The sequence below is a fragment of the Pholcus phalangioides genome, unplaced genomic scaffold, assembly GCF_987345545.1.
Source record: "Pholcus phalangioides strain wild (caught in Gottingen) unplaced genomic scaffold, Ppha-v1.0 ptg000011l_1, whole genome shotgun sequence".
Lineage (NCBI taxonomy): Eukaryota > Metazoa > Arthropoda > Arachnida > Araneae > Pholcidae > Pholcus > Pholcus phalangioides.
Window position 1 is genome coordinate 2,047,062 of NW_028301604.1, and position 14,387 is coordinate 2,061,448.

At 33.5% G+C, this 14,387-nt stretch overlaps 1 protein-coding gene across 2 annotated transcripts in view; it reads right to left on the reverse strand.

Moving 5' to 3' along the window:
- LOC149079933 (tetratricopeptide repeat protein 21B-like) overlaps nucleotides 1–14,387 on the reverse strand; it is a 70,906-nt gene that overhangs the window by 12,925 nt on the left and 43,594 nt on the right. For both annotated transcript variants that reach the window (XM_089238818.1, XM_089238817.1), the window contains exons 26-31: nucleotides 12,969–13,079; nucleotides 8,552–8,633; nucleotides 5,496–5,646; nucleotides 4,332–4,490; nucleotides 2,094–2,154; nucleotides 7–141 (exon numbers count right to left, since the gene is read on the reverse strand). In XM_089238818.1, coding sequence (XP_089094944.1) covers nucleotides 7–141; nucleotides 2,094–2,154; nucleotides 4,332–4,490; nucleotides 5,496–5,646; nucleotides 8,552–8,633; nucleotides 12,969–13,079 — 699 coding nt within the window. The remainder of the gene's footprint in view (nucleotides 1–6; nucleotides 142–2,093; nucleotides 2,155–4,331; nucleotides 4,491–5,495; nucleotides 5,647–8,551; nucleotides 8,634–12,968; nucleotides 13,080–14,387) is intronic.

Here is a 14,387-nt window from a genome sequence, read left to right on the forward strand (position 1 = left end):
ACTCACATGACGCTCATCAGATACAATTTGTAAAAAATCTGTCAGCGCATCTTCTGCATCAGTTTTACTCTGCTTTGCCAGAAGAATAAAATTTCCCATTATCCTCATGTCCAAGTCAGGGCCTACTTTAGATTTCAACTCCTTCGAAGAATAGAAGAGCAAAATTATCAAAAAATCAAACTTCCTCTGTGAGTTCTTAACTTTTCAATGCTATGCTCCAATATATACTCTATATATTGAGAGAGAATAAAAATAAACTGATAGTGAAAACTTGTTAAGAATGGAACTTTTAATTTTATACTCATTTTTTTGTCAGCATAGATCACGACTGCCTATTGTACTCAAGAAATTTATCAGTGAGGAGCTGTTGGGATTTTTTTTTGCTTTGTTTTGGAATTCATTTTTTTGCAGAGAGAGATGAGAAAGGAGACTCTTTTGGAAAATGTGATAAACTGGATGTTGTCCATTACTCATTAAAAATCACTTAACATCCAAAAGATTAATTGAAGACAAAATAAATTAGCAGGAGTTATTTTTAAGAATTATTAGGTTGCTACTTCACAATTGAAGCTACAACAAATTAATAAAAATTCATATTAAAATGTTTGTCTTTGAAATTCTAATAGAGAGAGAGAAGGCTCTTATTTATTATAAATACAAAACATATATGTTTCCTTTGCATTGAATTTCTTTGCTTACTTAAGAAGACAAATTTGCAGAAAAAATAAACTTACTAATTAATTTTTTTATTGAGTATAATATTCTTCTCACAATAGTTTTTAATATATTGTCCATTGAGACTTTTATAATGTAGAATTACCTTAATGTTTCATACTGTCAGTAATCTGGCACATATCAGATCAGGGATACACCAGATTGTACTGGAAGGTCTTTGAAAAAATAATGCATTCAAATTATTTAAGCTAATGTATACGCGCGCGCACACAAGATTCTTATTAATAAAACACTGTATGAAGCCAAAAATGAATTCAACTTTAAATATGAATTCAGAATATTGTATATTTTATGGAAATAAGTTTGCATAATGAATCAGTAAATTTTCTTTCTTTGTAAGAAAAAAAAACAACTACATCTGGTAAGTGTATTATTCCATTAGAGTAAAAAAATGGGGTTGCACGAGGGGCATATTCTTTGGCAAGGAAAACCGACTCCCCCCCCCCCCCCTTCTCAAGCTTTTAATAATCACATTTTTTGAGCAAGAGTTAATGTTTTATGCTTTCATTCCAACAGCAACCACACTGCACACACAAGAGAAACTACAGAGATGCAGACAAGACACTATCACAAATGAAGGAGACAGAGAATCAAATCAAAGAAAAGACTGAACTGTATAGACACGGTGGGCGGGTTACAATACAAAACATTGTTTGGTATTATTTTCCTTTAAACAGCAGACACATGCAGAGACGTATGGTGACATTTTTCATTTCTCCACATCCACAAGAAGCCACCCTTCATAGATAAGATCTTTATAGGGGCATATAGTAGCCTATTGAGTTCCCTTGAGGCTACACACGCACACAACAGCTATGCTGGTTTCTTTTTATTTGTTGTTTGACTTCGCCTCTTTATCTTGTCACCACACTTGTGGAACATGTTTATGTGCATGTTTTTCCTGTAAAAAAAAGTGGTACTGCGAGAAGACAAAAGAACTGGCAAGAAACTGTCAGATTGCTGAACGGGCTGAATTAACACACAGCCAGATTATTGAAAGTCTACTGTACTTTTATATTTTGATTCACTTAGTTAAGTGTTGATGTTACTCCTGTTTGGAATTGTAACAATATTACTCAAGGTAAAATATATCTCTTTGATTTTTAGTGAAGTATTTATGATTTAAATTTTTCTTGAAGACACTTCAATGATATCATGCTTTTAAAACTAGAAAAATATGTTCATGGTATTAAAAAATTAATCAAAATTTTATTTCTCACATCATCGGATATGAAATTGCATAACTGCTGATATGCCTATATCATACATTGTTGAAAATTAAGATGCAAATATTAAAAACGTACCTGAACATTGCTAATTCACACATAACAATATTTCATTGCTAAAATCTGACTTACACTCAAAAGTTTTTCTGCAGTTCGGACAGCAGATTCTTGAGAATGAGCTCTTTCACTGGAACTGAAAATTAATAAGATGAGTTGATTTCATAAAAATAATGGTTTAGATCATTACAAACAAATGTGAGGTAATCTCATGTAGTTTGTACACATTGTTTTATACATAATTTTTGTGTAACACAGCCTCCTCAAGGCAGAAAGTGGAATCTGACACTGATTGTGCTTTGAAATCATTCATAAAATTATGATTCATAAATGAAAGACATTTAAACAAATGGAAAAATTCATTTAAACTATAAAAAAGCCCAAACATTTAATTATTTTGGTACAAAAAGCTAATTTCAACTTTAGTATCCAGAAAACTCACAATGTTAACTAATAACTTTGGAATGTAGAAAACACACATTGTAAAAATACTGCACCCTCCTAAATATTTGCATTATATGAGGCAAATGAGAAGGGATATGCAAAATTCACAAAAATGTGTGGTATGAGGTTAGTATGAAGGTTTCTAACAGCTGGCTGATACAAAGATATATTTAGGAAAAAGAAAATTCAATTGCCCTTGTGGGGAATCGAACCCACATCCTCTCACTTGCCGGGTGAGCACCTTAGATAACAAAGGCAAAGAGTATCTTAATCTTTTCTTACAGGACAATTGCACCGAATGGGACCATACATGGACAGTCAGACCTAATTCAGGCCAAAGCTCACAATTGCTGACATTGCCACCAGATAGCGACTCATCTGAGGATGATGTCACTCTGTTATCCAAATGAAGGCTTTTAACAACTAGCTGATGTGAAGATATATTTAGGAAAGCGAGAAAATTCAGCTCTCTGAATTTTGGCCATCTGGTGGCAGTGTAAGCAATTGTGAGCTTTGGCCTGAATTAGATCTGACCGTCCATATGAGAGGACTACATTCAATTCCCCGCAAGGGCAGTTGAATTTTCTTTCCTAAATATATCTTTACATCAGCCAACTGTCAAAAATCTTCATATTTTATGCTATTTTAAATTCACACAGTAAGAGACCTTGATATAATGTTGATCACTTTTAACATCATTCCCCAGCCCCAAAAAAACATCAGTTTTCAAAGCTTCCTTTCAACATAAATAGCATACTTGGTCCACTTGTTATAAAGTCAGCCCGCTTATGAAGGAATTTTTATTTGGTTTCCAGGGGTGAAGTTATACAGAAGTCTGACTTAAATTACTGTAAAAAACTCCTTCAAAAAGATAAATTATTGTAATCTATGCCTTCTCTCACTAAAAAACAAAGGTTGTTTTTCAAATCTAGTAAAGGATACGCAAGAATTTTCAAGATACTGTACTTTCAACAATTTTATATGCAGTACTTCTCATTTATGCTACATTATAGTATTCTCATGCTTAAAAGCCAAAAAATTTTGAATTTACATCGATATAAGAAGCCAAAAAAAGACTATAAACAATGAAAAATTTCATTAAATACGGTATATTCTTGCTAATCCAGCGCATATCAGACCAGAGGTACCAGATTACTGGAAGTCAATTGAAAAATCAAACTAAATAGTATAAACTTCTGTGCAAAGACATCCAGGGACATATTTTCCTCTTCTATGCTCTAAGAGAACCTACCTGAAAAACGCCAGATTACTGGATGGGCTGGACTAGTGTACAACCAGATTATTGAGTCTTTTCTATATATATATATATATATTTGTATATCTCTAAATATCTCTTAGCATCAAAAATGCATGTTTTACAGTGTCATAGCATTTATCACTTTCAAAAGATATCTATGAGTAGTGAAAATTCAGGAATAACAAGAATTAACATTTTATTTGTTAGGTCTCAGTTTGTTTGTTTTAATTTGAATTAATTTGGAAATCACTGATTATAAGAAAGTGTGAAATTTCCAAAATATACATTTCATCTTTTCCGCTCACTAAACATTTAGAATTTTATGGACTTTTATGTCTTTACTCTGTGATCATAGTGTAATTTAAAAGTTGGTACTAAAATGAACAAAATTTATTATTGCAAGCATAGGATTGGTGCCTTTTGTAATATGTATCCAGGGCTGCAACTAGGGGAGGAGCAGGTGGCGCTAGACCCAAGGGGGCGTGAATTTCATTCTGAAACCTTTCCTTCAACATTACAAGGGGGCGTCAAAATGCACGCTTGCCCCGGGTGGCCAAGCATCTAGTTGCAGCCCTGTATGTACCCAAAGAAAAAAAATTCTGCTAACATACATGACATCACCATTTGTATCAAAAGTTTCTGAGCTCACTGCTTCATTATCAGGATTCACACATATCTCAATCATATGATAAGTTGCAATCTGTCCCCATTCAGCATCACTACGGGCCTTGTTGAAACATTTCATAGCTCCACTGGTGTTACCAGTATACCTGGAAACCAAGGAAATAAAGATATTAATAATTGAATGTTAGCTGCAATAATATCAATAATATAAGAATACCCTTTTTTAATGAAGGAAACAAAAACCAGAGATTAATTAACATATTTTTTCGAACATATGTGGCACCCAAGAAAAATGTGGTAGCCAAGATTGGCTCTCATGTCCAGTGGAGTTTGAGTGTGTATTGTGTTGTAGACGCTGTTTCCTCTACGATGTAATTTTTATTTTTTGTGTAAATAAATTTCTTGTCTTACAGGGTGTGCCTACAACAGCATTTAAGAGGGATAATAGGCTACATCATTTGAAACATTCTTTCTAATTGAAAGTTGTCTCTAAAACCAATGGTTAAGGCAGCGGTTCTCAACCGGTGCTCTGTGTGCACTTCCCAGGAGCTTTGCGGCCACTCCAGGATAATAAAATAAATCAATAAATTTGATAAACAAACCAAAAGGGTACCGCCATAAAAAATAATATACTAAAAAGGGCTCCTCGAGGGCTCTGCCATAGAAATTATACACTGAAAAGAGCTCCGCTAGTCAGAAAAGGTTGAGAACCGCTGGGTTAAGGAAATAGCCATTGGACAAAGACACCCTATATATACATTATTTTCTGTATACTTTTTCAATTCTTATTAAAAGGCATAGGTAGTTTTCCAATAACATCTTCACCAGTGCACCACCTAATATTATATGAAGGGTTGTTTCTTTCCTAAAGATTGAATGCTTAACCAAGTAGTTTGCAAGAGGTTGCTAGTCCAGGGGATATGGTTTAGAACAGAGAGTAAATCAAAAGAAATTTATAAAACAAATCTATCTATAAACATGCCACACTCAAAAGGACCCATTTTATAGTGTAAAAAGTTCTTGGTACATTCTGCAATAGATGCAGAGGGACCCTCAGTTGAATACTTATCAAAATACACTAGCTTAGATACATATAACAGTTTTGAGAAATTGTGTTAAGTATGTAGTTTAAGTTATATCTGGTAAATTACCACTCGTAAAGGCCTTTGCAGTAATTATAACCTGCTTCCACAGAAGTTCTTAAAGATTGTTCTTCAGCTCGCTGAAGATAGGGTGGAACATCATCCAATTTACCTAAGCGACGGGAAGCTTCAATGAATCGAGCAAGAGCTCCAAAATAATCTATAGTAAAAAAAACTTTCTATAAAGCACATAATATTTCAAATTTATTATTAAAATCCAAGATACAAATAATTGATAAGGTTTTTATGGCCATTATTTGATCAAAATTGTGTATTTGGGTTCAAAGACCATTGTTCATTTGAACTAGTCCTCAAACAGATGACGGACTTCGAACCCGAATAGACAATTTCTATCCACGATATACTTTAATTATACTCAATCAATATGCAAAGCTACCTGGTAACTGAGTAATTATCTGTAATCATAATTTAAATATAAAAAGTATAAAATATGTAAAAGGTAGATTATTAGGTACGTTGAAGAATTTTAGCAATATGTTTCTGTGTATAAATGAGATGAAAAAGGCTGAAAATCATTGTGTGTGTATGTGTTCTTTATACTAAACCAGTGGTTCTTGACCAGGGGTGCAGGAGAGCATTTTTGGGGGGTGTGAGATTTAAAAAAAATTACAACATGTTGACTGATTGAGGAAAATTAAAATGATGACAAAAAAAAAATTGAATTTTTCTATTCTTTAATATGAGCCATACTAACATTTTGACACCTTATATTTTAGCTTTTGTTTTAAAAAAAAAATGTGTCACATGAAATTTGCATTGAAAAAGTTTATTTTTCCATATGCAATCATATTTATTTTCTGTTTTGATTAAAAAAACAATGCCATCAATAAATAAAATATTTTGTGGTTTGTTTACACACATTTGTATTTTCATATTATTAGCATTCTGCACTTAGATTTGATATTGCGTGAGCATGACTGAAAAAAAAATGTCAAAAAATTTAATCAAGTTTTAAATAAACACTTCTGTGTTGTTTTTCCAGCTGGAATCAATAAGCAAAGAACTATTTATTCATTGAATCTTTTTCCCCAGTTTCAAAAAGTGGAAATAGTAATTTTTTTCTGGTTTAGTTTTGTTGAATTAATTTTAAAAAAACCAAAATTAAGCACCAACCATAGCTGAAAATGACATTAAATAATAAATAAAACAGTTTAAATTAATTAATGGATAATTAATGTAATTACAGAAAAACTAAATTTTCTAACAAATAAAAAATGCATCGTCCAACACAGTGCGACAGTTAAGTCATATTGCAGTGGGGGTGCGGGATGGAAAAAAGGTTAAGAACCACTGTACTAAACAATGGAGCCAGAAATCATAACAAAAGATGAGATCACCGGATTGCAACTTGAAAAATAGGTTTTCAAAACATTAGTGTGCCAAATCTTTATGGGTAATAATGGACAAATAAATATTTTTATATCAATAATAAATACTACAAGTTTTTATGCACAGAATGAAAAATAAAATTATAGTTAAATAATTTTTAAAACTATGAAAATTAACTTCATTCTACTGATATTTTCCGTACATTAATACTTAATTTCCAAATTCATTTTGCATTGTAGCAATATAAACCTACAAAGAATCTAACATATTGAAAAAATTATTACAGTGTTTCCCCGAAAATAAGACCCAGTCTTATATTAATTTTTACTTAAAAAATACATTAGGGCTTATTTTCAGAGTAGGGCTTAGATTAAAAGCATTTTGAAAAATCATGCTAAAGCTTATTTTTTGGTACAATAACTATGTTTTTGAAGAAATTTTTGAATGACGGTTACACCAAAAATCAACAAAAAAACTGCAACTTCATAAAACATTTTTTTCTGGCTGTCATCGTTTAAAGTAAGCAGAAAGTTTGGTTTAGATTTTCATGAGCAAACAATGTTATCAACCAATGTGAAATGATCATGGCTAGGCAATGTGTCCATGCCCCCACCGGAAATACTCGTCGCTTCAATCAGTCCTCAGCATCAGACCGTATAGGTTGTTTACTTATGGCCGGGATTACACTATAAAAGTTTGATAAAAGATATTTTACACAACTTGAAAAAACAACCAATAAGGCTATTGATCACATTCACTTGAATGTAACCGATTTTTGAAGTTAAAGAGCTTTAACAAAACTTTTATAGTGTCCCAGTCTATGACGACATTCATTGGGTAGCCAGAATATGTCATATAGGCTGGGATAACACTATAAAAGTTTCCGAGAAGTTCTTTTATAATGCTTGAAAAAACAACTAATAAGCCTATTCAGTTACACTTGGTCTAATGTAACCAATATGCTTATTGGTTGCATTTTCAAGTTTTATAAAAGAACGTTTCTAAAATTTTTATAGTGTAATACTGGCCATATGCTGTTTTTTATTTATCATCAGAAATGCTGTGAGTAGCAATTATCTTCGTTTTCTTTGATAAAAATTTTAATAAAAAGTTTGAGAGGCATTCACCTCTCATCCAAGGAGACTAGTCTACTTGGCTGTTAACAAAAATTTAATTTTTGTTCATAACTTATTTCAATTATAAATTTAAATGATATTTAAATTTAAATATCAAGTATAAATTTAAATGATATTTAAATTTAAATATCAAGTATAAATTTAAATGATATCTAAATTTAAATATCAAGTATAAATTTAAATTATATTTTTATTTGAAAATAAATAATAATAAAACCATAATCATTTTGTATGGTTCAATACATCTGCCATGTGTTGCACCAACATACTAAATGCGTCTCATTGACGATTTCAGCTACGACTTATATTTGGAGAATCCTGAAAAATCATGCGAGGGATTATTTTCAGGGAACACTGTATTATATTATGCAATATGTTTTCATCTATGTGTTTTCATAATTCAGTTCTACATCATAATTATTCTATATTATTAATTATTTCTGCACATTGCCCATATGAAAATTAATTTTTTTTAATTTTCTCAAAGTATTTAAAACTATGGCAAAAAATTCCAATGGGCTCTTTTTTTTTTAGGCTTAGCTAAAGCATAGCAACACACAGGATACATTTCACACATACCAGGTTTTCGTGCCAAAAGGTGTTGGAAGTGGAAAACGGCAGATTCTAAATCTGTCTTTCTGAACATTATATCAGCCATCATCTATAAAAATCACACAAAATATAATTTAAAGAAATGTATCCCTTAATTTTTCATAGTAACTGTTGTATGAAAATTGCTTCAAACATGGGGCTCATCAGGACTGACAAGGATTTATTTCCAGATCACCCTCATTATTTTAAATTTTTTACACTATAAATTCATTGGAAAGAGCCCCCCCATGAAAAACTCCGGTGTGGGAGCTATTTAGAGTCCCCAATCAAGGGATTCCATTTCAAGATGTGGCTTTAACCCTCTAACCATGGGCAATGCAAATATTGTGTTTCACGTATGCTACAAAGTTTTGCAGGGTATATTACTATCGCATTCCATTTACATAGCGGATAAAAAATACCCCACAATTTTGTACATAAAAGTTCAGAAACCATCCATGGTTGGAGGGTTAAATTGTGTTTAATTTTTTGGTAGCTATTATTTTTTATTGTAAAAAGTAAAGCTGTTATAAATCCACAAATGTTTAAATCCAAATTTTTGGCACATGCATTGTTACTCATTGAAATAAATAAACAGTCAGTTGAAAGATATTCTTTAAACTGATCCAGGGCTGGCTTGAGCTTACTTACTGCCCAAGTGCAAAGCCTCACGGTTGCCACTAAAGATGGCCTTAGAGGGAGGTAGAAAGGGCTATCGCCTCTCTTTTTTTGACATCTTTTTTTTCTATGGGACCCTGGGATAAACCTGTTTTTTTTAGTCCAAAGCTGCATGTCACCAGTGTTTACAGTGCAAAGTGTATATGACTTTCCATACGTTCCACTTTAAAAGAAATCGGCCCATTTTTTGATCCAGAATTATTTTGTCCTTGTCATCCAGATAACTTGGTATAGATTAAAGTTGTTAATGATGAGCCATCTTCACTTATACTATAATAGCAAGTACATAGAGGTGACATTTATAAAGAAATTTTTTCAAAGGCATTCAAATATAAACTATTAAGTGCCTTGAGATTGATTAGGATGTCACGAGATATTTTGTAGATAATATTTTATTGAGTGTTATAACCATTTCAAACTAATGCATAAGCTCTTGGGATGCTACAGAAGAGGGCCGAGAGATCGGGCAGGTTTAGCGCAAGAGATATATAAAAATCTAATCCCATATAAAAGCAAAAAGTTCAAAAACCCCTGATCTATATAACAAAAGCTATAAACCTGCTTCTTGGTCCTGTGTGATCACAGCTATTGTACACCCTGGGGGAGGGGCTATGATTTTATTGGCAAAAGAAGTTGTCCCCATCTAATTTCAGCTTGGAAGGGTGATTATAGACAATAGAAGATGTACAAAATACCTACTCCAAGATTCCCAAAGCAGAAACTAGAAAAGGATGAGTGATTCTTGTGCCCCAGGAACTGGACAAGTAAGAAGCTGAAGTTTTCCTTTGCCTTTATTGACCACTTGTAAAAATTACTGCGTGGGGATACCAAAATACACACTTGTTCTATGCAATAAGAGTACATTCTTCTTTCCTGGTATTATGACCCAGGCTTTGTTTGTTCTCTCAAGTTTTCTAAGCAAACTTTGTTGTCAAAAGAGTGAACACATGTGATATCATGTAAACTTTTATTATTGGAAATTTAAAAAAAATTAAGTATCTAACAAAAGCCAGGTCTGCAACAAAGACACACTACACCCCTTTCACCCTCGCTCCTGAACCACTCTCATTATAAACAGATGATGAGCATCGTGGACAGCTGAATCACTCACTCTCTGATGATTTGCGATACAGAAAAAGATATATATTTTTAATTTCCTTGTGTATACAAAGGAATATTTTTGACAATTTGGGCACTTAAAGGGTTAATTGTGTGAAGTCTTCTTGTACCAATACAGCTTCTAACTGAAATAATTAATTTTAATTTTTAAAAAGTTTCATTTCCTTAATATTCAATAACCTTAATAACTATTCATTATATGATTTTTATTTGTATCATGTTAAAAGTCTGCTAATATCCCTTGGAAGCTCAGTTTTTATTGAATATACGTAGAAGAGACTGCTGATAAGTTTTCATTTTCAAATTTCTGCAATGGATGAATGCAAAAGCAACATAAAGTATGTGTGTGCGTACATATATTTTTATTCACATATTAACTGTTAAATATGAGATGTAATGAAACAAAAAAGACTTTTGTGGCCATCGTATAAATTAGAATTAAGCTTAAAAGTTTTACGGATTTTTTTTGGCCGACATGAAGTACAGTTTTCATCTTTTGGCGTTTCGTTCACAGGAGTGGCGAACATTTTCAAGAAATCTATGTAACAGCGGGCAAAAGGCTACTACTTACGCCTTTTCTCTGCTTGAGTCACACTGCCTCGTCGGGATTGGTCTGTTGAGAAAGTCTGTTTTTCCGCATTGACCGAAGTTGTTCCTAAGGGCTCTGGATAATGCTTGGGTTTCAATCTCATAATTTTTAAATCGGGAAACCAAGCACTGTTGATTTTCATCCTCTCTTCCTTCCTGTTGAAGCAGTTCTTGTGTTTTTGAATTTCGATTGCTTTTCTAAAAATACGTGGAAAATATCTCATGTCGTTGGATAACACCTGGGTGTTTGTGAAGAGAATTTTGTGGCCCTTGGTCAGGACATGCTCTGCTATGGCTGACTTTTCAACCTGACCCAGTCTACTTTCATTTCTGCTCGACTAATCTGGTCGATATCGATCTTTTTGTAGTGCTTATATACACTTCTCCACAACTGCACAAGATACAGTAAACCCCAGCTGTTTTTAGTTCATCCCGTTGATCTTTGGCCAACCTGAGGCATTCACTTAGCTTTTTTGGTTGGCTTGAAGATGGTCTTGATGAAAAATTTTCTCAGGTGTTGTCCAATTCTGTCAATAACTCGAGGAATTATAAGGGAGAAATGCTTTTCTGGTCATTGGTTCTTTCCATGAGGCGTTTTTTGGATGTATGGCCCTCATTACAAATACAAATACAACGCCACAACAGGCAAAATGCCCAATGAGGTGGCTGAGAAAAAGATGCCCATAAAAATATGGATGTCATATATTTCAAAAATATAGCAACCCAATTAAAAATGCAATTAACAAAAATTATAATCAATATATACACATGGTAAAATATTATACAATGCCCATAAAGAATACTTATGGTTGTGTTACATCCCCATAGAGTATCCATTGGCCTGGAAAGTTTCAATCAGGTGTAATTTTTCTTCATCAAAATGTTCTGGCTCACAGATTCTTCTTGCCCTTTCCACCAGAGCTTTGATCATATCTTGCTTCTGGGAAGGATGGCGATTAGACTTCCCGTCCAGGTATCTGTCCGCGTGCGTCTTTTTACGGTAAATCGTATGGCCCAGTCTGTTACATTTCCTCGTGACCAGAACATCTAGAAATGGAAGGGTCCCCTCTTCTTTCTCCATTGTGAATTTGATGTTATGATGTATACTGCTCAGATGAACTAGGAACTCTTAAAGTTTTTCCTCTCCATGACCCCATATAACAAATGTGTCGTCCACATACTGAAACTAGGTTGAGGGCTGGTATTGTGCTGTCGCCAAAGCTTGGGCCTCAAATCTTTCCATATAAAAGTTGGCCATGATCGGGCTGATTAGGCTGCCCATCGCCACCCCTTCAGTTTGTTCATAATATTCACCATTCCAACTGAAATATGTAGTTGTGAGACAGGCGTGGAAAACGTCCACAATATTTTTCATGAACAGTTGGCTGATCTAATCCATGACATCTCTTAGCCGTACATTTGTGAAGAGTAATGTGACATCAAAACTGACCAATATTTCATTGGGCTGAAGCACTATATCACTAATCTTTTCTATAAAATGTTGGAGTCCCCTGATGAAGTTTTTCGCTCCACCGATGTGTGTCCTCAGCATCGTTGCCAGGTGTTTTGCAAGCGAATAGGTAGGAGATCCAATGCTGCTCACTATAGGCCGTAGAAGAACTTCTGGCTTGTGCACTTTTGGCAATCCATAAATGCATGGCGGAACTGCCTCTGATTTACACACAGTCTTCTTGATGTCTTCTATAAGAGAGGATGATTTAATGAGCCAGTTCATCTGATGAAGTATCAGTTGCATCGGATACACATCGGCGTAAGTATTAGCCTTTTGCCTGCCGTTACATAAATTTCTTGAAAATGTTCGCCACTCTTGCAAACAAAATGTCGAAAGACAAAAACTGTACTTCATGTCGGCCAAAAAACCTGAAAACTTTTAAACTTAATGCTATTTTATGAAATATAATATTTAAAATGATGGTACAAAAAAATTAACAGAAAAATTAAGAATTAAATAAAAATAAATATTTATAAAATAATGTGAATTAAAAAAATTACATATTACCAAAGTAGCAGAATCATTTTCACTGTCTGACTTCAAAACAGTTTGGCAGTACTGGCGTGCAGCATCCAAGTTATTTGCCTCAGTCTCCAACTTTGCAAGAGCTAATAATATCTGATTAAAGGGAGAAGAATAAATTTTCCATAATTTTAATTTAAAAAACATCTAAGGTGGATAAATCAAAAATTGTCGTGTCTTCTGAAAAGATAAAAATACAGTCAAACTTGGTTTTCACAGTTATACATAAGCAATGGTCCTGGCAAATTTCCATGGAAAATAATATCAAGGAACCCAATTTTTGATATCAACAAAAATGCAATGACCTTAAATATAGTGATACTTTTCTGGAATTTTTTCTTTTATTTCTTGGAATTTCAAGCAGGTTTTCTTATCCTATCTTAAATTCATATTTCAGAAGTGTGTTCTACATTTTCTGTACACAAATACCTAACCTAAAAGTCTTACAAATTTTTTTTCCCCTGCACTACAGTTGAATCCTGTTATAACAAACTCCAAGAGACCGGAGGAATCACTACGTTAAAACGAAATTTCGTTATAAAGGAATTCCAGGTTACCTAGCATTGTCCCTATGTAAACTTATTTTGGGGATTAGAAAAGTGTTCGTTAAAACGAGATTTTCGCTATAACGGTATTCGTTATAACGGGATTAGACTGTATTATCAAATTGTTGTAAAAGCCTGCTGTGTTTTTATGTCAACTGCATGCAGCTAATGAAATAAACAAGAGTCACTAGCTGATTTGGTACAAACATTAAGAGAGATGAAAGCATTTGAAAATCCATCAGTCATTACTGTCACATTCATTCAATCTGAGCACCACTCCGGTCTATTGCTAGGGGCAATTTACTGCCGAATGAAATGTGTCAAAAGTGTACATATGCACCTAACAGTCTGAGTGAGTGTCCAGTGTTGTACGTGAAATTTTAGTGTACGTGAATTATAATGTACTGCCATATATTTTTCAAACTAAGAGTGAAGTGTAATGATTGAATATTTGTACCATTGTAGGTCTGTTGCTTTCTGTGGTGAGACATTTTAATGGGGGAAATCAGCTTGCATTACTGGTGCAGATAAACAAGCGATAATCAGATTTTCATAATGGTTGGCTGTTAAGCCTGCACAGACAGCAGAGCACAAAGTGCGATTAATGTAAGGGGTGAGTGTTGGCAGCAAAAATTCACTAACAATAAAACCACTTATTTGTGCATACAAGTTTTAAAAACAAATGAAATTATTCAGAAATCTCTGGCAGATCTGAAACATGGGCAGAGATACGGGAGGGGGCATAGGGGGCATTGCCCCCAGCATCAAAAGTGAAGTTCACTGATCTAATGTATACATGCATATATGAATTGACATCATCATCATGCCCCCCGCCCCCCAGACTTTCAAGTCTATCTCC